The sequence below is a fragment of the Camelus ferus genome, chromosome 34 (assembly GCF_009834535.1).
Source record: "Camelus ferus isolate YT-003-E chromosome 34, BCGSAC_Cfer_1.0, whole genome shotgun sequence".
NCBI classification, from domain to species: Eukaryota; Metazoa; Chordata; class Mammalia; order Artiodactyla; family Camelidae; genus Camelus; species Camelus ferus.
The window spans coordinates 15,599,959-15,627,914 of NC_045729.1; the positions used below are offsets into that span (position 1 = coordinate 15,599,959).

Sequence of the window (27,956 nt, forward strand, 5' to 3'; positions counted from 1 at the left end):
TGAAACTCTGTCTTGTAGGAAGGATGGGGCTTGGGAAGGGGGGCGGGAGAAGGGGGTTGGTTCGGGGAAGACTGTGCCGAAGAAAGGGAAGTAATCTGAAGAACGGGGAGAGCAGACGCCCAGGGGTCCTTGCTGGATCTAGAACCTTGGTGAGAATGAGGTTCCCAAGAGGAATCAAACACACCGGGGGAAGCGGGCCGACAGAGCGGTGCCAGGAGTGAAGTGACCCAAGCGAGCAGAGAAATGTGCTTACTGATAGCGGGGAGACGGGCAGGAGAGAGACAGACAGAAGTCAAGGAATCGGACGCTGAGGAACCCAGCGGACCATACAGGAAAAGCAAGGAGATAACTAGACAGCATGCTCGGATGGGAGAAGCAAAGTCAGAGAAGGGAAAATGAATGAGAGACCGAGCAGTCAGAAGCAACTAGGGTGACGGACAGACAGCGGTGAGTACGGCGAAATGAATAGCGAGAGGGCTCGGACAGGCAGAGCCGAGGACCGCAGAGCGCAGCGCTGGAGGTAGGCTGGGGGAGAGACTGGGGGAGGTACCTGGGGCGTTCCACACCCGAGGTGCCTGGAGAAACATCCCCGCGCGGCCAAGCCCCCAGAGGTCCTGCCCCTGCGCGGCCGCGGCCGCCCGCTTACCTCGGCGCCCGGCTCTGCACCCGAGCGCTCCCGGGGGGCGTCCACCTCACGTGCCGGGGTCCCCGGTCGCCAGGCTGGGCGGGGGGCTAGCTCGGCCTCCGCGGCGGGCTCCCCTCGCCTCCTCCCCTTCCTGGAGGGGCGGGGGCGCCGAGGGCGGGGTGGGAGGCGCCCGGCGCGGCCGCGGCTCCCCGCCCCTCCCGCCGCTCCGGGGTGCGGGTGCGGGCCGGGCCGCGGCTCCGCCAGGCCTCCGGGGCTCGCTCGGGGCCTGTCACTTCCTGCCGGGCCGAGAGGGTGGGGGCTGCAGGCCGGGGGCTGCGGGCAGGGCTGGAGGAGGGGGCTGGCGGGGAGGTGCTTCCGGGGCAGCCGGACCCCTCCCCCGGCCCTCCCCCTCCCCTCGGCGCCCTCCCCCTCCTCCCTCCCGCGCGTCCCTCGTTTCCTGCCGGCGCCCGTTGCCATGACGACGCCGCTGCCGGGCCTCCGCGCTCTAGGCCCCGGGGTTTTTTTTTCCCTCTCTCGCTCTCTTTCTCCTCTTTTTTCCCCTTCTTTCTCTCCGACTTCTGCTTGCTGGTGGGAGGGACGGAACGGAGAAAGTGCTGGCCTCTAGTGGGGGACTCGCCTCTCACAGAGCAGGAGAGGGAGATGGGAGAAGGGAGGGAAGTGACGTGAAAAAGGGGGGAAAAGAAGGGATTTTCTGCAGCTTCTGGGAATAAGGGATGGAAAGAAAGGATCAAAGGTACCAACAGGCTGAGCAGGAGAAAGCCAAGCAACGACTCTAGAGAAACGACAGACGGGGAAAGGAAATAAAGCTGAGGAAAGGGGAGAGAGAGAGAGAGAGAGAGAAAGAAAAAGATTGAGGAAAAGGAGAGAGAATGTTGATTGTTTAATCTTTCCCCTCAACTCGGAGAAGGCGGGAAAGCTGCACAGAAACAGTGAACCCATTAGGAGTGGACATTCCTTTAAAAGCAGCAGTTTAGTAGAACTTGCTTTGAATAACACATTTAAGCCTGTTACTTCGGGCGTTTGATGTGCATGTGTGTTCTAAGATTTTAATGTGTGTGTAAAAGAGACGACAAAAACAAGGGAGAAGGCAGGGGTATGAAGAAAGGAGAACAATAGGGCTGCGTTTGGGGATGCTGAGCATTTGATGAAGCTGTGGCCTTTGTTATTTTATACCAGTTTTTAATTCTCTTAATCGTTTGAATATTCAGCAAGTATTTCTAGAACACCTACTGTGTGCAGCCCCTGTTTTGGAGGCTTGGATTACATCAGTGCACAGAACAAAGACAACTGCCCTCATTAACCTTTACAGATTGGGCGAGGGGCTGCCTTGTGGATAAATAACTAAGGTGGATGCTTTTTCTGATGTTATCATAGTTCAGTAACTATTTTTATGTCTTTTCCTGACCTCTGTTCTAGTGGGTTATTTTCTTTGTCAAGGAACTGTTCATTTTCTCCTTAAAGGAGCCCATGCATGATTTATTTTTGGAAAGAAAATAGAAGTATTCTCTTTGTTTATCAATTAGATTCATTTAGATTTGCATTGAGAGAGGTATGCTGGGATTCCCGGCCCTTAATTTGTGGTAGCCAGATTTATGTCAGAGAAAAATCTCAGCCAGGCTTCTAGGAACCAGTCAGACAAGTATGCGAGGGAAGAAACCGGAGGGCAGCCAAAGGACTGGAAGAGCAAAGATGTGAGGTGTGGGGAAGTGAGAGGGTTTGTTGCCAGGATGGATGACAGGCTTTGGCAGAGGATGAATTGAAAAGATTCTGGCAGAGAGAACTCGTGGTAAAAAACTAGGTAAGCCTTAGTCATTTAGTTCAAACCTAGATTTTTGGCATGTCACCGAAGTTTAAAGCTTTCTGGGGAGGCTAAGAATGGATATACTGAGCCTCAGCTGAATTTCCTGGCACCAATGAAAAAGTTCTATCTATAGACAGTTTTCAGGATTATATGATATTCAAGTCAAGAAGCATTATTCTTGTTTCCATGAGAGAATTACCACTGTGAAATATTTAAAGAAAGCCTATACTATATCCCAAGGATAAGGAATCCAGGTGTAGAGTGTATGCACTCATTTTTCGAACAGTCTGTGGGGTTTCATACCTAGAGGGTACATGGCCACTTTAGCCCCATTAGAAATGGAATAAAATCACTACCACTGTACATAATTTCATTTCATCTCTAAAGATTCTTTTGTGTTTCCTGGGTCATGACCTTCTACATCTACTATAAGTTGTACATTTAGATGATATTAGGGAATAAGGTAGTGATGATGTGTGTTTTTGTTGAATGTCTGATAAATACTGTAATCACAGAGCATGCCTTATTGATTATGGGCCATTAGTTTAATTTTCATATGTTAAAGGCTTGTACTATTTCACAGTAATTCTTCTTAAGTTCATTTCTCTCCAAGACAGACCAAATTTCCAGAGTCAAAGTCTAATCAATTTTCCAAAGAAGAATTCAGTTTAAAAAAGAAATGTTTCAGCAGCGAAGTGTATTAGGAAAACCTCCACCCATAAGGAAACCTTTGTCAGACTACTAAATTAGCTGGGGAGCTGGTTGGTACTGAAAAGCTTATCTCAGCCTTAACCGAGCAAAACAATTTGTGAGCCCTAGAAAATCCTCCGCTGACTTTTTTTTTTTTTTTTTCTGTTTTGAATTTTTGCTAAACTTTCTCATTTTCATTTAATGATTCTGCTGGAATTAGCCTTTTCTTTTTCAAACCAAATAGCCTTCTGAATAGAGGCTAAATAATTTCTTTACTCTGCATAACACTGAAAGCCATTAGCCTAAATAGGTGAAAAGGAAATGCATTCTATCTGGTGTGTAGAAATTGAAGCCCTCCCTCTCAAACGTATCTAAATAAGGAAAGATCAGGATTGGAAGGAAATCAACTGTTTGGCAGCAACTAAAGCAAACAGAACAGAAAGTATCCTAATATAATTTTGCACATTAACTGAACATTGAATAAACATTCTTCGTGCTTCTCTTCTAAACCCAGCAAAGTGCAATGAATTGTGAAGGAAGAGCGGTGTTAGTGTCATTGGGATGTATTTACCAATAACCAAGTAAGTAAGCTTGTGTGATCACATTCTTATGCAGATGTGAATGGGAGGAAGTAGGAGAAAAAAGAAATCATAACCTTTACTCTAACCACCACCAATTAGGGATGTGAACCACCACACACATCCCGCCCCCTTCGCACCACAACTCTGTATGCCACTTCAAGGTCTAAGTGGGAGAAGATGAAATGAAGATTAAGAAGATTTATAGACTCAGATTTTTAAAGCAGAAAAAAAAAAAAAAAAACCTTTAAAACTATTCAAGCTTCTCAATATTAAGTGGAGAAAATTGAAGCTAAAAGATGAATATAGAAGAGGGGCATTTCATAATCCCTGGCAAATGGAAGATATCTAATAAATATTAGTTAACTGAATTAATTTCCTAGATGCTTGTCCTTCTCTGAACTGAAAAATGTGGAATTAAAAGATATATGAACACCTCTCACTCATCACCACTAATACCCATCATGGTGTTCAGGACACATTACCCCAAAATATAGCATCTTGGCATACTAAGTATCTGAAGCTGAAGGAATTTGAGAAAAATGGCCAAAGCAGGAAAGTCACTCTGACCTCCTCCTTCCCTCTCCCTTCTTCCCAAAAACAGGTTATAAAATCCTCATGTGAGACATGCCCTGAGAGGGAAGGACCATCCTTATCTCCAAAGACAAAAGGACTCAAAAAAGCGTCCTAACAAACAGGCCTTGCTAAGTTCCCCCCAATTACTACAGTTACCACATACTCCTTAGCCGCCGTTATCCCTCCATGACTGTTTGCTCTTCATCAAACCTAGCCGAAAAACACATGAGTCTGTTTCTCTGAGCCTTCATTTCTTTATGGAGGCTCCACATCACATCAAAATTAAACTAAACAAATTTTGTTGAAATAAATTTCTAGGCCAAAGATGGAGCCGCTCCTGCCCTCTCCATAAACTTTTCTGGTAGCTACTGTTAATCCTTAATTTACAGATGAGGGAATTAAAGCTAGGAAGTCCGATGGATTGCTCAAAGTTCATGGGACTAGTAAATAATAAGGTCAGAATTTAAATTCAGGTCTGTCCAACTCCAAAGCTCAACTACATCACATCTTTAAGTGTGAAAATAAAGTAGTGCAAGAGATCTGTTTAAAATGCTTAGCACACCCACAAATGTTTAAACAAAGATGCTTGGCGTTTCCCATCGTAAATACCTGCAGTGCAAGTCCCACTCTGCCTTTGTGAACAGGGACATAACTCTGGCTATCAGTCCACTAGATACTGGGGAGACGTAGCAGCAAAAAATAAAGAAGAGGGATGTATGTGCTATTTCCCTAAATCCTCTGTTTTCTCCCTTGTTAGCTTATAAACTATGATAAGCAGCTAATGGCCCTAAAGATGTCCTCGTTCCTGAAGCCCATGACTGTGCTGTGCCGTGGCAAGGGGGAATTAAAGTTGCAAATGGAACTAAGTTTGTGTGAAAGGAAAATCAAAATGGAGCTAATCTTGCTAAGAGAGCTCTCTATAATGGAGCGAGGGGGCCATTAAAAAAGTGTGACTTATGCACATCTCAGCCTGGATGGAATCTGACCTTTTGACCTGATAAAGTCATCCAAAATCCCTGCCAGAAGCCCAAAATACTTGTAAGGCTCACACCCTGAAATACCTTGTGACATTCTGTCCACGTACGACAGTCTGTCTACTTAGTGGAGCCCGACCCTAAAACAACTCGCAATTCCTTAAGGACAGTTATTTTCTGCCTCACATCAGATTCAGTCACAATTCTCACCAGGTAGCTTTTAACAATCTTACGGCTCTTTGTTGTCCTAAGCCCCTGACTCTTTCTCTTCCTTGGAACATTCTTTTGGGGTTACCCTAATCTGTGTCTCCCTAATTGCAATTCTTAAGACCTCCGAATAAACTCTTTTCCTGTTTGCAGCCTCCTGTATTATTTTATTGGTTGACAGTTGGTAATCATCTAACCTGAACATAGATTATCCTAGATTATCTGCACGAGCCCAGTGTAGTCACAAGAGTCTTTTCAAGTGTAAGTGGGAGGCAGAAGAGACAGACTGAGTGATGTGATGTGAGACATGCAGGCTTTGAACATTTCTCTGCTGGAGCATCCAGGAAAGCCTCTGATAACACCTTGGTTTTCACCCAGTGAGGTGCATGTCAGACTTCTGATCTGCACAACTGTAAGATAATCAGTTTGTGTTGTTTCAAACCACTAAGCTTGTTGCAAATTGTTACAGCAGCAATAAAAAAAAATGAACACATAAATGAAACAGTATTTCAAAAAACAGAAGGTAATCTTAGATCTTTTCTACTGCCCGAAGTCCAGCCAACTGCCAACTTCATTGCACCTTTGTTTGCTAACAACTGGAGAATTTATTGTATCGTGTGCTTGGGCTAGTCAATGAGTAAATGCTTGGGAATCATTTTGAGTGGCAGCTTTTCAGTTCTGTAGAAACGCTATTAAGTGTAATTTTCAAAAAGGTAGAATCATAAGTCTCATGCAAAGATAAAATGAACACGTGTCAAAGATTGTATATAACTTGTGAATTAATGAAAGAACCAGTGAGATGTTAAAATCTGTTCCAAGTGCATTTGAGAAGCCAGCTGTTTCGAAGCAATTTAATAAAGGAATGTGAGAGAAGATTGCTGAATCAGATACAAAATTGGTTAGCATCCTGTTGGATCATGAGCTATAACCTCAAGGATTATCTTCTCCACTACAGGACAGGAACTATTTGCAGGTGTGAGTTAATCTCTGCCTCTTCAGAATTGTAAAGTAACTCAGTCAGTAGGAAACCAGTCAAAGGTACAAACCCAGCACTAGACTGAAAGAACACCTAGTAACATCTTCCTTCTATTTCTAATTTTCAGATTTTTTTTTTTTTGACAACCATAAGTCTGAGCAAAGAAGCTGTTAGAGCTATTGCAACAGAATGTGTTCATTAACGAAAAACATTTCATGGAAAAGGAAGGAGACTTGAGGTTTTACAGAGGCGGGAAATCTTAAGACAGTCATGAGTGAATCTTAGTGGAGGCATGAGGAAGGGCAGCGATGAGTCTTTGAAGGAATATGCAAGAGCAGCGTCCTGACACAAATGGTAAGGGGCTTGGAAAACAAAAAGATGGGGGATTTCTTAAGCAGCCTGTTTTCCAGGAGCACGGGGCTCAGATACAGCTCACTGCTGTCAGTGACTGATTGGATGTAAGACAAGAGAGCCAGGGAAGAGTCTGGGAAACTGTCAGGATTGTAGACTGTAGACTGTTAAGAGAGGAAAAACTTTTCCTCTGCTCTCTTATATTCAGTGACTGGAACCTGCAAATTAAACTGGCAAAAGGCAGATTAACAAGAGAAAGGGTTTGTTTCATGTGCACATCGTTGCTTCACAGGAAAAAAGTGAAAACCCAAAGAAGCAGTCAAGCCTAATTGTGGAGAAGTGACAAAACAAAGAAGGGGTTTGGGTTTTCAGGGGTTGTCAGTTGTGGGAAGGTAAATATATGGGCAAAAAGAATAGGAGATGAGAGTTATTTTAGAAGGTTTGCTTATGCAGATACAAGTCCATGACACTTTCTATCTCCTGTGTTACAGGTTGTTCTCATATGGGAATGGCGAAGGGAGGCACCTTCACAAAGGGAAGTTTATGCCTTGCTTTTGGGCAGAGGGAGAGGGCAAAGAGTTCCTTCTGAATCTGCAGTTTCTCAATTGCCATCCTTACACCAAATTGGCATATTTGGGGGTGGCATATTCTGACCAACTGTGTGGGTGGTTCCATTTATTCCGGCAGAGATATTGAAGGATGAAAAATCATCGTGTGTTCGGTTTAACATACTGAGTTTGAGGGCTTGTGAGGTCTGCTGGTGGAGATGTGGGATACAAAGGCTCAAGTCTGTAGCTGAAGAAAAAGATAGGATTTGCTGGGGAACTGAAAAGAGAAAAGGAAAGGGAATGTCAACATTTCATCGACGGAGGAAGGGAAAGGAATTCAGAACCCAGGAGTCACCGCCGCCGTTTCTTCTCTTAACAATGGTAATGGAGGAAGGCTTTCCCTTCTCCTCCCTTAAATCTCACTCTTTATCAAGGATTTAGTGGGAACAGGATTGAGAAAGGGAAGCAGTATCAGGAAAGAGCCCTCCCTTAATAAACAACACACACGAGGCAAATTCAGAGTACAGAGAACTTTTCTTCCCTGTTCCTGTAGCCAAGATTCAAATTTGTACCTTATCATCCCAACTACTGAAAAAAACCCTGTTCCTGTTCCCCCATCTCAAACCGTTCCTCCACCACTGAGCATACTGTTGCATAGTGTATGTTCTCTATACACATGGCTGTCCGTGTGCGTTCAACTAACCCTTCTGAGTGTCTAACTGCTTCAGGTGATGTGCTACCAGAAATCTGTCTTTAAAATCCTAATCCGACTACGTCATTCCCTCACTTAAAATCCTTTCGGGAATCCCAGGGATAAACTTCTACTTCTTTCTGTGGCCCAGGAGTCTTCCCTGATCTGTTCCCTTCCTGCTTCTCCAGCTCCAACCTTGCTTTCCAGCCTCACACTTCCTTTCCCAGGAACACCAGACTACCTTCAGTTCCCTAACTCTGCTATACTCTCTGATAATTCTGATATGTGCTTTTTATCCTGCTGTTGGAAAGCTTTTCCGTATCTTCTGCCTGGAGAGCTTTCACTCCTGCGAGGGGTAGCCTTCAAGGTGTGTTTTCTATTCTGGTCAGTAAATCTTCCCCAAGAATTCCTCTGCTCCTACATCACTTGTGTCTTCCACATCTTCTATATCCAGCCATCTATCGATGGACAGTGAGGTTGCTTCCATATCTTGGCTATTTTAAAAAACGCTGCAATGAACACAGGGTTAGTGGACTGTGTGGCACACCGCCTACGTTTCTGCCCTTTCAGGACAGAAGCTCTTATTCTGCCAGCTGCTGGAAGTGTTCATCGCTGACGTTGTGGCCTCTCTGACTACTGCCTTCAGCTGTTGTTCCCCCCACTTCCCGGGGTCAGCCCATAATCAATAACCGGCCAGTGTGAGGGATAAAGACTCTGTCTTCCCGCCTTAATTCAAGAACACTCTGCACAGCCATCTCAGCTCCTGGGCTCCTCATGAGATTTGTTGCAACTGAGCTACAGCCCAGCTTCGCCCTTCATCAATCACAGGTGTTGATCTTTAGAACGTTCCCAAATAAATTTCCTACACACAAATCTGTATCTCAGAGTCTGCTTCCTGGAAAATCTGATCTGAAACAGTGATGTCAGAATTGGTCCAAGAAAGCGGATTTTCTTCTGTGTTTTTGGAGCTGAATCATCAACTGACCAGCTGCTGAAAAGGACCCCATCACCGTGGGCAGGTTACGCATGGATAGATTCTGAGATTGTTAGCAGTGTGGTTGTTGAAATGTTCACCAGCATTGAACTGAAACGGCCTATCAGTGGAAGGAAGGCCGGGGTTAGGCACTGTGTCAGGGATCTGACGAGTACACGGGAAACAGTATTCACGAGGACAGGGGAACTGGATGGCTTTGACGAGGAGCAATAGAGAGAGAATTACATGCCGAGAGTGTTGAATAAGCAATTAAATGCCAAGTATGAAGTCAGAGGGCCTCTTGGAAGGATATAAAAATTCTCAACTTCTGCAGCCTGAGGGCAAGAAAATCTGAATATTGGGCTCAAGGCTTTGTCATAAGAGAAACAGCTCCAGAGAAGGTAGAACTTGGCTGTTGCAGCCAGATATGCCAAAATCAAAGCACGTTTTGGGGCTGAGACATCGGGATGGTGATATCATAATTGATGTACTCAAAATTGTTGAATTTCTAGATCTCCCTGAGTCCTCAGGGCCTGAAAAAGTGCCTATTCCTCCCTGTTAAATGCTATCATTTGTCCCTTGCTTAAAGATAAGGCAGAGGATTTTACTTTGTAAGAAAGTACGTGGAAAAAGACTATACCCAGAAGTTGCAGGATGTATGTGTGTGTATATGTATGTGTATATACATATATATACCATCAGGAGCCAGGAGAGGGCGCACGAGGTAAATTCTGAGGCGCTGAATCCAGGCACCTAGGACACAGGTCAAATAACGGAGAGTCTATTAATATGAGAGTGCTTTCCCAGGATACAGGGTTTTACACCTAGGCAAGGATTCCGGGAGATGGCACAAAATACCACCAGGATGGCTCTTAGGAAGCTTGGGGACAGTGATGCCCACACTAAGAGAAGCGGAAATGAGAGGAGTGCCATGGTAGAGAGCTGAGGAAGGGACCAGATAGCTCAGAGAAGCAGTCGTGCTACGGTGTTCCCCGGGAGGATGCAGAGGGCACCTGGCACTATAGCAGCAAGGAGTGCTTTGCTGAGTGAGGCTGCAGGACCACAGAGAAGCTAAGTGGTGACTGTACTCTGCAGGCATGGGTTGAAGATAGGAGACGCTGTACCACAACTAGACCCTCTGATAGCAGTGAGAAGTACAGGTTCCCAGAGCTGTCAGGAGCATCTGAAACAAGCTGAGCACACTCGTCACAAAGAACAGCCAGGCAGAACAGGATCTGGTGGAGACTAACCTACAGGGAGATATGGAGATGATTAATAGATACACTATCCCTGGGGACCAGATAGATGGTGAGATAGTTTAAAACACGTCCAAATATTCTTGAGTGCTCCTTTTAAAAAGTGGTCCTCAATTCCCTTCCTCTTGAATGTCAGCTATTTTAGTGACTCATTTCTAATGAGTAGAATAAGGCAAAAGGGATGATGTATGACCTCGGAGATCCAGAAATAATAGACATTATGGCTTCCAGCCATGCTGGAAGACACTCAGACAGCCTGATGGAGAGGCCCTGATAGTGAAAAACTGAGGCCTCCCGCCATAAGGAACTCTTACTAATAGTTATCTGAGTCAACTCTAAGAGGATAATCCAACCCTAGCCAAGCCTTCATATGACTGTCCCAGCGGATATCTTGATGGTAACCTCATGAGAGAGCTTGAGCCAGAATCATCAGCTGAACTGCTCCTGAATTCCTGATCCACAGGAAACTTGTGAAATTATATATATATATATAGTTTTAGTCGCTATGTTTTGGGGGTAATTTGTTATGCAGCAATAGATAATTAGTACAAGGAAGTTTTTCTCAACTCCTCTTCAGCATGAGATGTGCTGTGTGTCCCACAGAACGCTATACTTACCCGTGTCAGGGCCAATTATACTGTGTTGAAAATGTACCTATTTGATCTCATCTTGTAGGTATAATGGCCCCCAAAGATGTTCATGCCTTAATTCCTAGTGAAGATGATACTTTAATAGCAAAAGCGATTTTGCAGATGTGGTCAAGGTTCAACACCTTTAAATGGACTGTCCTGGACCACCTGGGCAGTCTCAGTCTAATCACAGGAACCCTAAGGACAGAACTCTCCCTGGCTGGAGGCAGCAGTGATACTCAAAATGTCTTAAAGACTTTAACAAAAGACAAGACGTTATAAACCTCTTAGAAGAAAACATAGGCAAAACATTCTCTGACATAAATCTTAGCACTGTTCTCCTGGGGCATCTGGGGGCACTCTGTCTTTGCTATCCCTGTGTTGTCCTGGGGCTGCCTCCTCGGTGAGTGACTTCAGTACTCTCCGCCTCTCCCTCCCCACCGCCAGCTCACCGGCTCTCGCCTGGACTGCTGCAGCATCTCAGTCATTTCCAGGACTTCAGCTTTACCTTCCTCTACTCCATTCCTCACTCTGGTGCTGGAATGATCTTTCTAAAAAGCAATTCTTGATCGAACCACTCTCTGCTTACACACACACACACACACACACACACTCACACACAAACACTCACACACACCATCCATGAGTACACTGAACTACACGGTGAAATACCACGCTTTCTTCCACCTCTTTACGTGTAGCTCACTTTGCCCAAATTTGCTTCCTCTTTTTCTGGTTGTTGCTCATCCAGCTCAGGCACCAACTTGGGGAAGCTTTTCCTGAGCACTCCATCACCTCTGGCTGGGAAGGTGCACTCCCATAGCTTTGTGTTCTTCCTTCTACCATTAGTTTTGGGTACACTGTAGTGTGACTGTTAATTTGCTTGTCTTCTCCCTCCACTAGTCTGTGAGCTCCCTGAGTTCAGAAACCTCATTTTACTTATCTCTGTGTCCCCAGGCCTGGTGAAGTACCTGGTATATAATAAATGTACGTAATGAGTACTTACCATAAGTACTACAATACTACGTTCCACCTTAATGCCGAGTGCCACTTAATCCTTAAAATCACCTTGCTTCTCAAATATAACAGATGTTATAAAAAATAGTTTTTATAATCATTTGAAACATTTTTGGCCCAGATATAACTTCTTAAGTCTTGAGGATCACCACCTCCCTCCATTGCAGAAAAGAGGAAGTTTTTGGTAGGAGCTACAGACCCAAATGTGTATGAGCTACAGACACAAATGTGTGTGTGTGTGTGTGTGTGTGTGTGTGTGTGTGTGTGTGTGTGTGTGTGGTGGGGTGTTCATTGAATAGGAGGAACATTCATGACTGCCATCTTTTCTTTTTATTATTAGTATTATTTATTTATTTAATGGCGGTACTAGGGGTTGAACCCAGGACCACCTACATACTAAGTATACACTATACCACTGAGCTATGCGCTCTGCCACTGAGCTACACCCTCCCCACTGGCCACCGGCCCTCTTTTCTTTAGAGTTCTCTGTTCTCTCCCCAACCCTCTACCCCCCAGCCCCGTCCTCCCGCACCCCCCCCCCATACCAAAGGGTAAGGCAGGCTGCGGGTGGCCTCCTTTGGGTATGCGCCCCATCTTCCCTCACTCGACGCTCCTAGGAGAGCAGGGCAGAGTCTAGGGTTGAGGAGGCAAGGAACAAACAGTTTATGCAAGCGTGGCCTTAGGTTTAGGGAAATGTCTCTACAGTGTGGACTTACTTTTCCCTGACTCTTTTGGTTAGAATTTCCAGTCTAGAGGAGCAAAACCAGAGTGCAGACACCCAGGGTAAAAGGGTGCAATGACCTAGAGAAACTTCTCTGTTTAAATATCACGTATCTCCCCCACCCCCATCCCATTGCCTCCTCTGAACCTGTTTCCAAAACAAAAACATTGCCCCAAGAAAGAGCTTACCCAGTGGAGCAGGCAAAGGCTGGGGGAGTCAGGCGGAGGCAGGGAATCCTGGCCAGCCACTTTTCTTGTTATCAATCCCTGTTTGCCCTGCAGTGACGGACTGGCTAAACAGAGTCCCTCAATTAGGGTTCTCTACTTGGACACCTCCCTGAATACTTAATTCTTTGCAAAGTCTGGGTCAAAAGGTTTAAGGAAGAAGCCAAAATATGAGTTTTTGTTAAAGAATAATTATCATCTTTATACAGAACCTTTGTAATCCTCAGAAATATGGAGTCAAGTGCACAGATTTTCTTCTCGAAGAAAAGGAAAAATCTTTTTAGTCTATTCCCAAGGCCCTAAATTACATTTTCCCTTAGATTTAACCTCCAGGAAGACATTTTTATCTTCCCTGGAACACCCTCTGTCACCACCTTCTCTCTGGAGAGTCCCTTAAATGGCTAAACCAATGATCCCACCCCGAGGAGATTTCCCAGGTAATCCCTCCTTTCTGCGATTATTGCCAGCCCGTCTCCCCCAGCCCTTTGTCCTGGCACCTATGCATCTGTGAAGTAGTGGGAACTAGCTGAGTTCAGGCCTGCTCACCTGTTACCCACTCACTGGTCAATGAGTGTTAAAGAGAAAAACCACAGGCCCAAAATGGCGTCACTTGTGCTAAATCCCATGCCACCAAACCTAGATTTAATACCTGAATGTAACTGCAACTTCAACCTTAATCAACCAGTCTGGAATTTTCTGGTCGGCACAAGGTCATCTGCCTTGAGGGCCCTTTCCATGCCCCAGAGAAAAAGGAGGAAACCTATGTGGTAAAACCCTTGCCATTCCCCACCCAGCACCCCAGAAAGGAAAATGTCCTGGCCTAAAAATAATCCCTTCTTTTCTTTTACTCCCTCGCCTTCTTCTTACACAAACGTTGCATTTTGTGCAACCGCTCGGAGCACCTTCCAGGCACTGGGTGGGACGCCGCCCATCATCAGTCCCCTCACAGAGCCAGTCACAGCTTCACATTTACTCAGTTGTATTTTGTTTTTTAACAAGAGAATTCACATTGAGTGCTGCTTTAAGAGGCAGAAGAATGCTGTCCAGTAATGTTGTAGAGGATGAATTTAGTCTCTCTCCAACTTCTATCCTGGGGGAAGAAACAAAGACAGAAGAAGACATCATGACATTCAGAAAGTCTTCACAACTACAGAGGAGCTTTTTCCTGTCCAGGTAAAAACTAACAAAACACATGATGAGGTTACTATGAGTAGTGTTATCTCAGGGAAGTAGGGTCAAGTAATCTTTACCTTTGTCTTAGTATTTTTGTATAAAAAGGATATATAATGTAATAATTAGGAAAATTTTCGGCCAGAAAAAAGACACTATTTTAAAAAATCACATAGAACCCCTCATATGAAAGCCACTATTAACTTTTTCTGACATAAGCTGTGGAGATGATTATTCTCTCTTCAACAGTTTAGGATATATTGTACAACAACTATACCTCAATTAAAAAAAAAAGTTTGGCACAAAAAAGGAAAGTCTACTTTATCAAAAATAAGCTTCCAAAAGATACAAACATCATAACAGTAACTCAGAAGAAGCTCTCCCTAACTTCTGAGTACTGCCACCGCCCCCCCCCCCACCCTCCAGAAGCCCAGCCTTTCCTCTTCTGGGCTTACCTCACTCACAGGGATCGGAATACTGAACTGTGGCCTGTTCATCTATAAAATGAAATGACATAAATTATTATATTGCAGGCCTCATACGTACAGAGAGAGAGAAGTACTTCATAAAAGCTGCTGCTTTAACCCTCTTCAAAGGATTTCTACAGATTATGAGCATATTCAGAATTACAGCAAGGTTCCAATCTGCATGCTTGTGGTAAATTAATAATCACGGCAAGAATATTAAGAATAGTTAGCCCTTAACCTGAATCTGAAAAAGAATATATATATGCATGTGTATATATAAAACTGAATCACTTTGCTGTACACCTGAAACATTGTAAATCAACTACAGTTCAATTTTTTTAAAAAAGAATAGTCCTTAGAGAACATTATTCTTTCAGTCTACGGACCACATTATATAAAATATGTCTAGTGCAGAAGACTTTTGTAAACGGCATATAATTTAATTAAAATGTTTTAGGAGAACAGATAATAAAATTATGTGTACTTGGCTTGGAAAGGAGTATTTGTTAAAATGAAGAGCGTTATCATGAAGGAGGCAGAAATACGCTGGGAGACGCAGGGAGGTTTCAGCCCTCACCTGGGAGGTAGTAGTCATAGACTCTGACGGTTGCTGGTTTGAGGTTGGTGACCAACACGCCTTGGTTGACGGTGAAGGTATAGGTCTGAGTCTCCTTCCGGAGCTGTGGGGAAGGCAGACAAACATCACATTAGAACAGAAGTGAAAAATAACACTCTGTATCTCCATCACACCGAAGAGTGTCTGGCATCTACTAGCTGCTCAATCCATGTTTGTTACAAAGGTGGATAGGTACATGGAGAATTTAAGACAATTGTATACATTAATCCAATACAACAAGAAAATAAGATCCATGTTATACATTTAGATGTGAAGCTATAAATGCTTAATTGGAAAAGATTTCTAAAGGCATTTCTTTAGGTATAGTGCTTCTAAAAGAATGGTCCAGGAACTCCGAGGGAGCCCCAAGACTGTATCTGGCGGTCTCTGAGATAAGAATTATTTTTGAATGATACTAAGACATTATTTGCTTTTTTTCACTCTCATTCTCTTTTGTTGTACAAGTGTAAGGGGGCAACTTGATGTGTGATATTGCAACGGATTGAATGCAGAAGCAGACGGGAGACTTTCACTCTCTTAGATTAAGCTAGACGTTAAAGCAAAAAAAAATGTAAAACAATCTGCTATTCTCACCATTTTTTTGTTCTTTTGGGAAATACATTTTTCATAAAATGTTATATTGAAATATAGTGATTTTATTATTGTTGTTTTTAAGTGAATAAATTAATATTTTTCTCACTTTTCATTTTTAATAAGACAAATGTCAATAGATGTAACTCACATCACCATAAGCTCCTTGAGGTCACTTAAGAGTATAGAAGGGTCCTGAGAAAAAAAATCTTTGGAACCACTGTTCTTGTCGATCATTTAGTCACCATAAAGATTTAAAGTAAATGACTAATATAAACCAAAAGAAAGCTGCGATAGCAGCCTTAGTATCTGACCAAATAGAATCTAATGCAAAAAGCAAAACAAAACAAAAATTGTGTGTGCGTGTGTGTGTATATAAATCAAAGAAATATATATACATAAAACACACATATATACAATTAGTGTAAAAGAAGGACAGTAGATACTAATAAAAGGAAAATTGAATAAGGTATGTTCATAAACATATACAGGCCTAAGTATATAGTAGAAAAACATATCAAGAAACAGCTGACAGAATTGCATAGATAAATGGATAAGGAACAAATCAACAACTGTAATTAGAAATTTTAATAGAACTTTTTCAAAAACTGATAGATCAAGCAGAAAAATAAGCAGAGATAACAAAGGCATGAACAGCAGAAAGAATGATGCTGGGCGTTTAGATCTAGGTCAGAGTCTTAACCCAGCAGAAGGAAAGGACGTTGTTTTGGAGCACACAATGACCATCTCCCAAAAAGACCAAATATGCACGACAGAAACTTCAGTGCATTTCAGAGGCTCACTATCATGGTCTCAGTCCATAAAGCAATAAATTAAGAAATCAGTAACAAAAGGATGGCTTTAAAAAATCCCATGCATTTCAAAAAAAAATTAAGATACAGAACTAAATGGTAGTAAAAACAAGGCTTGTTGAAAATTGTGGGACAAAGATAGGATGTACTTAGAGGGAAATTTATAGTTTAAATGTATCAGAAAATAAGAAAGACTAAAAACAAACAAACTCAGCATTCAACTTAAGAAGTTGGAAAAAAAAATTATAGAAAATATCCCTTCCCCCTCCATTAAGCCCAAAATAAAGAAGAAAGAAATAATAAAGGAAGAAATTAATGAACCAGAGCACCAAAACCAAACAAGCAAATAACAAAAAACAACAGAGAAGAGGAATAAAACCATAAGTTACTTTTGTTAAATGTGAATAAGATCATTCTCCAATGAAGCTGATCAAGAAAAAAGGAGAGAAGATACACAGGAAAAAGGAAATAATCACAGATGTAATTGGCTTTTAGACTGTCAGACTTGAGGACTCAAGTCAGAAGCTGACACCCACTGGCTGGATACATTCCCTGATGAGCAAGCCACTGCAGTCTCAGGAATGGCATCGTGGGAATTAGAATCCCCTGGTTCTACTCTCAGCCCAGCCACTGATAAGCGGGATGACTTGACAAGCACTTTCTCTGTCACTTCAGCCTCAGTCTCCTTACGTAGAAGGAGGGTGGTTATGAAAGCACCATAAACTTTGCAAAACTTTTAAATAACTACATCACAGTTCCAGAGTTGTTCCTGATAGACTAAACAGAGTTGTCTCAAAAGAAACTGTACAGGGTTCACTGAAAGGAACAACCCCCCAGCTCCCCAAGAGATAAGAACCAGGATGTCAGCCCCAGCTCTCCGGCTGGCACCAGAGTCTCCTATTAACCACTCTGTTGTTCTCTGGAGCAGTAATACTGCATGGGACTAAAGAGCATTTGAAATGCGGCCATTCAGAACTGAGATGTGCCATCAGTGCAAAACACGTACTAGATTTCAAAGATGTAGTAAGGGAAAAAAAGGAATGTAGATACCTCATCAACCCTTTGTATATTAATTATATGGTGAAGTTTTTAAAAATTGGAGGTATATAAAGTTGAATAAAATATATAATTAAAATTAATTTTATGTTTCTCTTCGATTTTTTTAATGCGACTACTAGAAATGTTTAAATGACATAGAGGGCTCCCATTTTGTATCTCTTTGACAGTGCTGCCCTGGAGACACACAAGGGTAATTTATGGTACACCAACATGGAGGCAGAGTTCATCTCGTGGCTGTGGACTCACTCCCCCAGGTTCCTCACCCTCGTGTATGTGACACTAGAATATGCAGATTAGAAGGGAAGCTGCAAAGATACATAAGCAGTCAAGCTCTCTGGTTCGGTTCCTGATACCTACCTCTTCCAAGTAGATGTTAAGTGTGTCAGTTCCAGATTCAACCTTCTTCACCAGTGGTTGCTGGAGAAGCTGAGTAAGAAAGAAGAAAAAGGAGACTTAAAGCCAAAGCCTTCTCTATATCCTAAGGTTGTCTTCCAAAGCTCTGCCATGATCAAGGAAACAATAAATACTGTGGAAAAGGTAAGAAAAAGGAACCAAGACAGTAACAGTTTCCATGTCATATATCTGACGCACCTTTGTAGCCCATTTAGATAACATGGTCATGAGTTGTACATACCAACCATGATGCTCACAGTGGGAGAGTACAGCTCAGTGGTAGAGCGTGTGCTCAGCATGCATGAGGTCCTGGGTTCAATCCCCAGTACCCCCATTAGCTAAATAAATAAATAAATAAACCTTATTACTTCCTCCACCAAAAAAAATAAATAAATTTTAAAAATAAAATAAGAAATGAAAAAAATAAATAAACCATGATGCTCACTTCACCAGCTTTTTAATGATAATGTTAGGCCCCCTCAGAGCTAGTCAAATGAAGAAAACAGAAGTGACTTACTAACTGTTTGGTGCCCTCCATGGGACTGAATCCGGAAAGCATCTTTACTTCCACAATGGCCATATTGGAAGAGCTGCGACTCCCCACGTAACTGAGGGCAGAAAGAAGCAATCCTGTATGAGCCCATTATCCTCCCTCTCAGCACACTCTGTGTCACACACACACACACAGCTCAGCCTCTAGGACCTAGGTGCCACTCCCCCACCCCCAGTTTCCTCACCTGGTGTGGACAGTGAGAGTCAAGCCTCGAGGTGAAGTACGCTGCTCACACCGAGCTTTCCCCATTTCCACACTAAGACTAAAGGCCTGCACACTTTTAGGAGGGAGAATATTGTATCTCAGCACCGTCTGGTAGGAAGAAACAAAGAACCAAATCAGATTTGAGAAAAATTTTAAAGACTGTACAATTCAAACTACTTTCCTCACAAATAAGGTAGATAGAGAGAAGGTTCCATTGGAGGCAGAGATGCCCTCGGACCCTCCTTCCCAATGCACACGCGATCTCCTGGATCCCTGCTTACCTGCACATAGACACAGCCGCGGCCTGAGGCCTCCATGGTGTACACACCAGGGATACTGGGCAGAGTCTCCTGCTGAAGCACCAGCCGGTTGGCAGCCTGCACGTTGAAAGTGCGCTGGAAATTCTGAGCCGATTTTACTGCCAGGTTGACTCCCTCAGACGGCACGTAGGCAGTCGTGGCATATTTGGCAAGAGCTTGGAGAGCGACTACAGTATCCTGAGGGAGACAATCAGGCATGGGCTTACCAATTTGCGAGCCACTGGAATTAACCTCAAACAAGCCGCAGCCTACACGTCTGGTGGATGTTCACTGACTTGGATGATACCTCTTCTGAGTATCTAGGAACCACGTGCACCAACGCTGGGGAAGCTGACAGAGAATTCATGTCTTGCCTATATAGGAAATCGCCATCAAGTTGTTATTGAACATACACAGGTCATTAGGCTAATCTCAAATATTCATATTCAGCAACAAAACCCAGCTTCAGAATGGGCTATTGTTATAAGTGAGTGGATCACTGTTCAGTATATATTCTGCAGTTTCCTTATTTGGGAAGGAAATGGCAGTAACTTGATAACCCTAAAAATTGCATGTTCTCCAAAGTTATTTAACTGTGTAATGATCTTCTAAGGCACAGATTATTGGGAATCCTCAGAAAATCCTTCCTTGAAGGACAAGGCTTCTTAGCCATCATACCATGTGACAATCTTTTCTTCATCTGGGAATAAGACGGACAAACTGTCTCTAAAAGAGCATGGCATCATGTAAAAAGTTTGAGCCTTTCTATTCTGAAAACTTGATTTATACAAATTACAACTGGGGGAAGGAAAAAAAGAAAGTGAAAGAAAATTGTCACACATCACTCTTTGTGACAAGAATAGAAATAAGAATTTCTATATGCTTGAAACTTTATAAAATATCTACTACAGAATAAAGGAACCCCACCTCTTCCTATCTCAAATAAAAAGCTTTATTTGGACACCACACTATCACATACAAATAGTAAGACAGGCCACCAACCGAGAGGGAGCTGTGAACATGTTATATCTGTGCAGCTTGGCCATCTACAAACAACTTTTTTGCCTGCCCTCTGTGAACTGGAGCCAAGGAGGGTTTTATTGCTAGACATGTGGAAATAGTTCAAGGAATGGGACCTCACTATCAGCTGAAAACCAAAGTGGGTGATACTTATAATAGACAAGGATTTTATTGAAAACCAACTCCGACATATATGTGTTGCTGAAAGTTCTAAACATTTTATCCACTGCTTTCTAAAATTATTTAACTATTTAGGGAGGGCGCAGCAAGAAGGAAGTCTTCCCTGATCTTTGACCAAGAATCTCCCTGAAAGAATGAAGAATAGTACCATATAATTTGTTTTTTAATTTTTTATGGAGGTTCTGGGGATTGAACCCAGTACTTAGCACACTCCACCACTGAGCTCTACCCCGACTCCCCCAATTTTTTAAAATCCCAATTAAGTCATTACCATATTCAAGTTTAGTACTCTTGGCATCTTTGTCAGACACTCCATCTGTTAAGATCTGTTCATTTTTCCAGGTCTAATTTACAGATCACATTCCTCAGTGAAACTGGCCATAATTTCAACAAGTCAGGCTATAATCTCTATGAGGACAAAAAATATATTTTCTTGCTTTTCTTCTATATCATCATGACTTGGGAAGAGCAGGTATTTAATACTATTTACAGAACAAATGAATGAATGGCTTCTGTCTTTGTGAATATCTAAGATGGTTTTTATGATGATATTTGAATTTCTCTTACAACTCCATCTTTTTTTCCCCCTACAACCATTCCGCTAATTCAATTTCTCCTTACCCCAACTCAAAGAAATGAAATAGACTCCTTATCTCTTCAAATCCCGCATCTCCCTCCTCTCAATCATCCCATACCCCACGTGACAGATGAATCTTTCTGAAACAAAGCCTAAAAAAATGAATAGTTCCTCAGAATTAGGCACAACCTGAGTCTGATATACAAGGCTCTTCGTAATATGAAGCAACCCTACCTTTTCAACTAAGCCCCATGATGCCTCAGCTAAACCAGTTTTCCCAACAGCCATTCTACAGTTTTGCAAATGGGTGTCTCCATTCATACCATTCCCTCTTCCTTTCAGTAGCTGCATCCCGAAGCTTTACATGTGCTTTTAGATCTACCACAAACGCCATTCCCCCGGGAAGATTCTTCTTATCCCTCAAGCTGATGTGAGCTCTCTCTCCCTTTTGTAATATAGTATTTTGTACCTTTTGCATCTTCGTTCTATAACCAGACTCTGCTTTGTAAATGTGTACAAGTTTTCCTCGTGTTTCCTGCTAGATTGTAAACTTTTTAGAGTAGAGACTATATCTTATCAGCTTTTCAATATCTGGAATTAGTAGAAGGAGGTATGCCCATAAAATCTTGCCTTTATGCTTACAGACCCCATAGTTGGCTTTCTAACTTGTGACTATGTAAATTTAGCCACAATTATAGATGTCCTCTTTACATGTAAAACAAGGATCGCATGGTGTTTCGTTCTCTAGAAAGGAAGAATCTTAAATGCATATAGTACTGTTTACGTGTTCATATGGTCCAATTTTATGAATCTTTCTATATATTGTTCAAGTGCTTGTTCTCCATTTCTGTAGAATTATTAGTCCCTGGACCTAGAGGGCAAGGGCGAGTTTTTCCTCTCTCTCCACGCAGGATCTAACCCTACCTGACAAGCAGGAGTAGGAGAGCAGGCTATTCACCTGAGTGGAAGAGAAGCCCCCATATGCATTTTGCTGCTTGACCAACCAAGCCACCATGCCAGTGGCCTTGGCTATTTCCTTTTGAGTCAGGCTGGCTTTGCTAAGCCAGGCCAACAACACATAGGCCGTCAGCTCCACATCTACAGCCTCATGCTCAGACCAAGGGCTTGCATTCGATGACCAAGTAGGTTTCTGGCTCCAGTGAATGGACTCTCCTATGGAGAAAAAAAAACATAATTAGGAAGGTCTTGGAAGGAAATGACTCTCCCATATTCATTTTGTAAATGCTATACCTTAAATCAAAAAAGGTACCAAACAAAAATTAATGATGAGTCAGAAAAATATTCTTCTCAAATCTTCTGATTTATTGGCCACCAATGTATATGCAAGGATGCCTCTGTGTGTGTGAGTGTGTGTGTGCACACCCACATGTAATTGCCCAGGGTAAAGCCGGGCGCATCAATAAATGCCTCCAGCAATGACCTCCTAACCACCCTTGTTAATTTATAAATTCTAATGCTAATGGAGATAGGAAAGTAGAAACTTCTTATAAGAATCTTATGTGTTTAGGGGCAATTTTTTTTTTTTTTGGCTCACAGAATTTTATTAACTTCCAACATTTATTTTACTTAATCAAAGGTTTAACATTTTAAGAATGAAAATGGCAAAACATGCATCAGAACTCTGAAACCACAGAAGAAATGCTCAGGAGGGCACGCAAATGGAACAGGAGACCAAATCCAAGCTCTGTGGCAGCCAAGACGGCAGAGAGCCTGAAGACAAAGAACAGCAGGTGGAAACGAGGAGAGTGGAAGCTAGGACGTCTAATTAAATATGAGTTTAGAGATAATAAATACATTGCCCACAGGAAGCAACCTAATTGGAAGAACATGAAAGAAAACATGTGAGCCTGCAGTGCGAGGTAATGGAGAAGAGATAAGCACATTAAGCCAATATTCACTGGAGCAGGTATAAGTCTCCCCACGTCTGAGACACCCATTCCATGGCCTGAGTTGTAGTATACACAGGCCGAAGAACTACACAGGAGAGGGCAGCTTGGCAATGAAATTCATAAAAATAAAAGCTGAGATTAAATTGCTGCCTGGAAGTATGATTTTAAATAAATGGCGAGGGTAAATAAAATGCATTACTGTTTTATGTATAAGATCTGTTAGAATATCGGATATTATTCTAAATACATCCAAAAGTTTGAAAAGGAGCTGGAGAAATCTCTACATTTAAGTCTCACCCCGTCAACCTCAGTGATTTTTTACACTAAAGAATTGTTAAATGCCTGCAAAAGGATGATTCTCCAACGCCAATACTTCTTCTGCCATCTATTTCTTTTCATGTGAAAAATATAACATGCTTTTGAGAACTTTCAGGGGCTTTCCTGTGAAACTCTCAACAATGATTTTTAAGACTTAACTTTTACTAAAAGGAATCCTAGAATTGAGTATAGATGGGACTATGGAGACTAGGGAAATTTTGCACATATTTTCAGCATGTTTTCATAATTTCAAAAACTCCTACCATGGCCGACATACCTGAGATGATAGCCTGTTGATCTAACTTTTCAAGAAGAATGTTTCTGATGTCCATCTCCCCAGCCAGAGAGAACGTATAAGCTAGGAGGGCCTGTGTGTAGAGGTTGGTGGTGGAGGAAACAGAATTCTTGAGACACTGCAGACCTTGACTCACCATCGGATCCTAAAAAGTGAAGATGAAGAACTGAATTTATCAGGCATTCCTCTTAAAATGGGAAGTGATAAGGAAACCATTCTATCCTCTTCCGAGTTTAAAAGGCTAAATAGGGACAAACAGTGGTGAATTCCTCTAGACACAGGCATGATCAGAAGAGCGTTAAGCGGAGGAGCTAGAGAAACTCACGTGTTTGGTCTTTCCTATCTCCAGCAGTGCAGCTGTGATGTAGGCAGTCAGCGAGACCACATCATCAACTCCACCCTAGAGGGAAGCAGGGAGACAGGAAGTCAGGCCAGCAGCCAGCACGTGCAAGACCTGTGTGCAAATTGGAAAAAGGTGTCCCTCTGAACAGATGAATTACTGGGGGAGAAAAAAAAAGCACTCCTTTCCACAGGCTGACTGTAGCCCCAAGCCTCCGGGGCGAACTGACTGGACTTAAATAATTGCACAGCCTTAAATAGTAACCTGCAAAAGGTAACGTGAGGTCTTCAGCTCTGAGTGGGTATTTAGGAAACCCATGAAAAAGGGTTAGGAACAGGTTTAAAAAAAAAAAGAAAAGAAAGGGGAGAGGATAAGGAGAAAATCTCTTTTTTTTTTTTCCCTCTGAAAATAATGTGGTTTTTTATCCTGAAATCTGGATTTTCTTACTGAATCTGGAGCCTCCCCACATGGACTTCCCCTCAAGTAGCACGAAGCCCAGCCTCTTCTCCAGGGGAGATTAGGCGACACCTTCCCTGATTAGTGCCTTTCACAGAAGTCTATTAGCAAGTTTTTGAAAATAACTAATCTAAACGATTATCTTCATTCTACAGATAAGAGAACAAACACTTGAAAAGGTTAAGTACTTTGTTCAGAAATACACAACTAATAAGCTGAAGGACTGGGACCTGAACCTGAGGAGTTTAACTCTGGAGTTACTGCTAAGGACAAACGACCAAGCTTGACAACGTAAGTGATGACTTTCTTAAGATTCTGGCCGGCTCTGGTAAGACAGGAGGAGGAAAAATCTCTAGGATCTTGTTCTAGTCAAATCCTGGCTTGTACTTCTCCCTGGTATGGGGGACACTGGTAAGATCCTGCAGAAGGAATCCTGACGAATTTTATACAGAGATCTTGTTTTCAATGCTCAAGATTTGTAACCCAAGCTCTGGAACAGCAATAATGATTCCTCTAGGAAAGCTGGTCTTTCTTTCTTTCCCTGGGTATGTTCTGAACTGAACAAGCTGTCCCGCGGCCCCAGCACCTCGCCCTGTGTTTGGTGGGGAGGGTGGAGGGGGGTCAGGCAGTACAGTGAATGGGCGGGAGCAGCTACTATGGTTCAAATTACCGGAGTCCAGCTACTATGGTTCAAATTACCGCCCTGCCGCCCACTAGCGTCCCCCTTGGGCAGACCCGCACCTTCATAGCTGTGTGAAGGAGCTTCCCAACACTGGCGTAGCAGCCGCTGGGGAGCTGGTTTCCCGCCAGCCAGTGGAGAGCGTCCTGGATGTTCTTGTCATCAATGAAGATGAATTTCTGAGCTTGGCCAAAACATTTGGTGACAAAGGCTGTCAGCCTATATGAGTAAGGAGGGAAATGTGGCATGAAGGGGGATTTCTAGGTGAGGATACAATCATCCTACAGTTTATTCTGGCGTATGATTCCAGAAAGGGAGACAAGTAAACATAATGTCGTAGGAAGTCAGAAAAAGGGAGGCATTAGTAAGCACTAATGGCAGCAAGAACTGGGGAGGGGCAAGGTCAGGGGAAGGAGGCGGGGCTTGAGCAAATATGACGCTGTAGTAAACAGTATTAAAGTGGTAGAGGACAGAGAGCAAGGAGGAGTGGGGGCAAGGCGAGAGGCAGAGGGATAGTTCCAGAGGGTTCAAGAATTATGCTCTGGGGTACAGAACGCATTGGAATCGGGCAATGTTACCATGTGTTTCCATTTCCATCCTGCTCCCCGAAGGCACTGTATGAGCCATTGCTGTGTTTGTACATTAGCTCTCTCTGGTACCCTGGGAAGCCAGAGGTGGTTTTAGATCCCCGTGACAACTCCAAAAAACACCCCCATGGCTCTCAAGGATGAGGGACACTCCAGGAGCTAAACCTCCCTGTCTTATTAACCTCTCACAGGCCCGAGAGCAAAGGCATCCAAGAAGAGTGAACCAACTCACCTATCTCCAAGAAACCCACTGCCCGAGACCTGATTTCCTCAGTCAGCAGCCCTGACTTTTCCAGGTACTGCAGGACGTAGATGATGGGGGCGAACAAGACCATGTTCTGCTCCCCACAGCCTTGTGGCATCTGCACCAGGTTGTCTAGGTTCTGTAAGGCTGTGCCCATGATGTCTCCTGGGATCCAAAAGGAGAGAGAAAGAAGGTGGTGGTAGAAGAAGGAACCTTTAAGAGTTATGATCATTCATTTAACAAACACGTGTTGCTATCATTTAGTGAGTTCCTACTCTGAGGCCTGGGAGACAACAAGTCAAACAATCTCTACTTCAAAGAGCTCATAGTCAGAGGGGCGCACAACTACAGGACAATGCAATTCTAATTCATTGTAAGCAATTACATCATAGTACTGTAATAATGGGTATATACAAGGTGCTGGAATATACAAAGAGATACATAGGCCACCCTAAGGAAGTTCATGGCTTTCAAAAAGACATGTCACTGGAGCTGAGGACAGGTGTAACAAAACCTGCAATACTTAGCCTCAATCTCTCAGTGCCTCCACTGCGTACAAACACATCCCCCTCCAAGTCACCAAGTCGCTCCCAAACACACACACTCCTGATACAGTTTTCCAAGTCATATCTACTGACCTCCTCTGTTTACTTAGCCAGTAAGCCTGACATAAGTGACTCATCTGCATTTTAGTCACTGAGTTGAATTCAAGTGTATAAACTGGTACTGAATGTCAGCCAACTGCAAGAAATGTACTAAGAATAAGAATGAAAAAGATGTGGCTCTTGTCCTCAAGGAACTCTCAGTGCAGTATGGAAGACAGACAGACAGTGAGCTATGTAATACAATGAGTGCTATACCAGAGGGACGACTCAAAAGGAGTCAAAACAGAGAAATGTTAACCTGGAGGGATCTTGGTAGGGGGTAAGGATAAAGAAAGACCCTAACATGTGTAGGACTTCTACTATGTCATAGATATTGTGCTGGGAACTTTATATTTAATCTTTGGATAGAGTTCTGAGAGATATGTTATTATCACTGTCTTGAAGGGAAGAGAAAGATCAGAATTGTTCACTAACCTTTTCGAGGTCCCATGGCTATTAGATGGCAGAACTGAGATTCTAACCTAGCCTGATGTGCTTTTCTACTTACTCCTTCTCCTTGCCCAAAGAAGTGATGTCGCCTAGGTAAATAGGGTTGAATCTTCCTAAAACTATATTCAAATAAATTAATTCCTCATCTTTAAATGATTACTGCAAACATTTTGTCTCCCCTCCACCCAGTTTATAGACCACCTAAACCTATTTGCATAACAAGCTTCAATGACCTTTAACTTCCTCCTGTCCAGACTCTTCTCTGTTTTTAACCAGAGTTCACGTCTGTCTAATCCCACCTGTACTGCACAGGCTGCATTTGTCCACTTTATAAAATAGGCTCTTCTTCCTTCATTGCTTCTAATCTAGTCTGTCAATAATTTTAACTCTGTTCATTATATTCCACTTAAAAATTTCAAAACATATTTATACATCAGGTCCCAAATTAAAATTAAACAAAATGCACAAACCACCCCTTGAGAAATAAAATGAATGAAAATTTATTTGCCTCTTTCACACCTTTCTTCAGGTAGGTCCATATGCCTCAACCCACTTCATACCCTGGCAGCCGCCGGCCCCGTTTTCCCCTCTCGGAGCCCAGCATCTCTGATTGCTCACCCAGAACAGCAACATGAGCCTTGGTTGAATCGGGAACAACATCCGCGGGGACCTCCAGGGAGATGGATTCTCTCACCACTTTTCCTGTGAGAGACAGAGAAAAGGTGAAACAAGAGAAGGCGGAAACAGTGGCGGTTCTCAAGCCCAAATCATGGTAAAACTTGTCATAATCTAGATTTTCCATCCCCAGTGCTTTCTGTGGGATAGAGGCAGGTTTTTTGACCCTATTCATAGTGGTCTTCCCTAAAAATAAATTCCAAGAGCCATAACTGTGCTGTACATCTTCTCTTCTTCATTCTGCCTCTCAGGTAATTGGCCCCATCAGGGATAGTACCCCTAGAAACTCCTATCCCTTCTTGTCCTGTATATTCCTCCTTTTGCCTAAGAAAATCTCCTGTTGCCCATGGGAATTCTCCCACCAACCCCTCTCTGTGTTCACTCACCTTTTGGGCACAGCAGTGAGCTGTGTGTCTTCTCCACAAGGACCCCTTCAGGCTGATATGAAGAGAGACATGGATAAGTGAAGACAATGCAGATGAATATAAAGGCAGGTGGCACAGAGGGAACAGGAAGGGGAAAGGAAAAGGGGAGAAAAGGCTCTGCCTGTGCCTCCAGG

The 27,956-nt window shown here is 43.0% G+C and overlaps 2 protein-coding genes across 3 annotated transcripts in view; both read right to left on the minus strand.

The window, feature by feature from the left end:
• Positions 1-415: 415 nt before the first annotated feature.
• On the minus strand, positions 416-1,304 carry LOC116661260 (translation initiation factor IF-2-like). Its single transcript, XM_032472901.1, has one exon. It carries the CDS (start codon positions 1,100-1,102, stop codon positions 416-418), a length of 687 nt encoding a protein of 228 aa, XP_032328792.1. The 5' UTR covers positions 1,103-1,304.
• Positions 1,305-13,813: 12,509 nt separating this feature from the next.
• Positions 13,814-27,956, minus strand: part of A2ML1 (alpha-2-macroglobulin like 1) — a 33,102-nt gene continuing 18,959 nt past the window's right edge. Inside the window, exons 22-36 of one of the 2 annotated variants that reach the window (XM_032473321.1) lie at positions 27,784-27,835; positions 27,341-27,424; positions 25,617-25,793; positions 25,376-25,457; positions 24,860-25,016; positions 23,648-23,722; positions 23,305-23,467; positions 21,758-21,972; positions 19,005-19,220; positions 18,704-18,831; positions 18,484-18,574; positions 17,931-17,999; positions 15,073-15,175; positions 14,484-14,525; positions 13,814-13,943 (exon numbers count right to left, since the gene is read on the minus strand). In XM_032473321.1, the coding sequence (XP_032329212.1) occupies positions 14,485-14,525; positions 15,073-15,175; positions 17,931-17,999; positions 18,484-18,574; positions 18,704-18,831; positions 19,005-19,220; positions 21,758-21,972; positions 23,305-23,467; positions 23,648-23,722; positions 24,860-25,016; positions 25,376-25,457; positions 25,617-25,793; positions 27,341-27,424; positions 27,784-27,835 (1,653 nt within the window). In that variant the 3' untranslated portion in view covers positions 13,814-13,943; position 14,484. Of the gene's footprint in view, positions 13,949-14,483; positions 14,526-15,072; positions 15,176-17,930; positions 18,000-18,483; positions 18,575-18,703; positions 18,832-19,004; positions 19,221-21,757; positions 21,973-23,304; positions 23,468-23,647; positions 23,723-24,859; positions 25,017-25,375; positions 25,458-25,616; positions 25,794-27,340; positions 27,425-27,783; positions 27,836-27,956 lie in introns of both variants that reach the window. The other variant, XM_032473320.1, reaches the window with a different exon arrangement.

What these genes read in the sequence shown, in the direction of transcription:
- LOC116661260 (XM_032472901.1), bottom strand. Translation starts at nt 1,102, where the DNA reads ATGGCAACGGGCGCCGGCAGGAAACGAGGGACGCGCGGGAGGGAGGAG.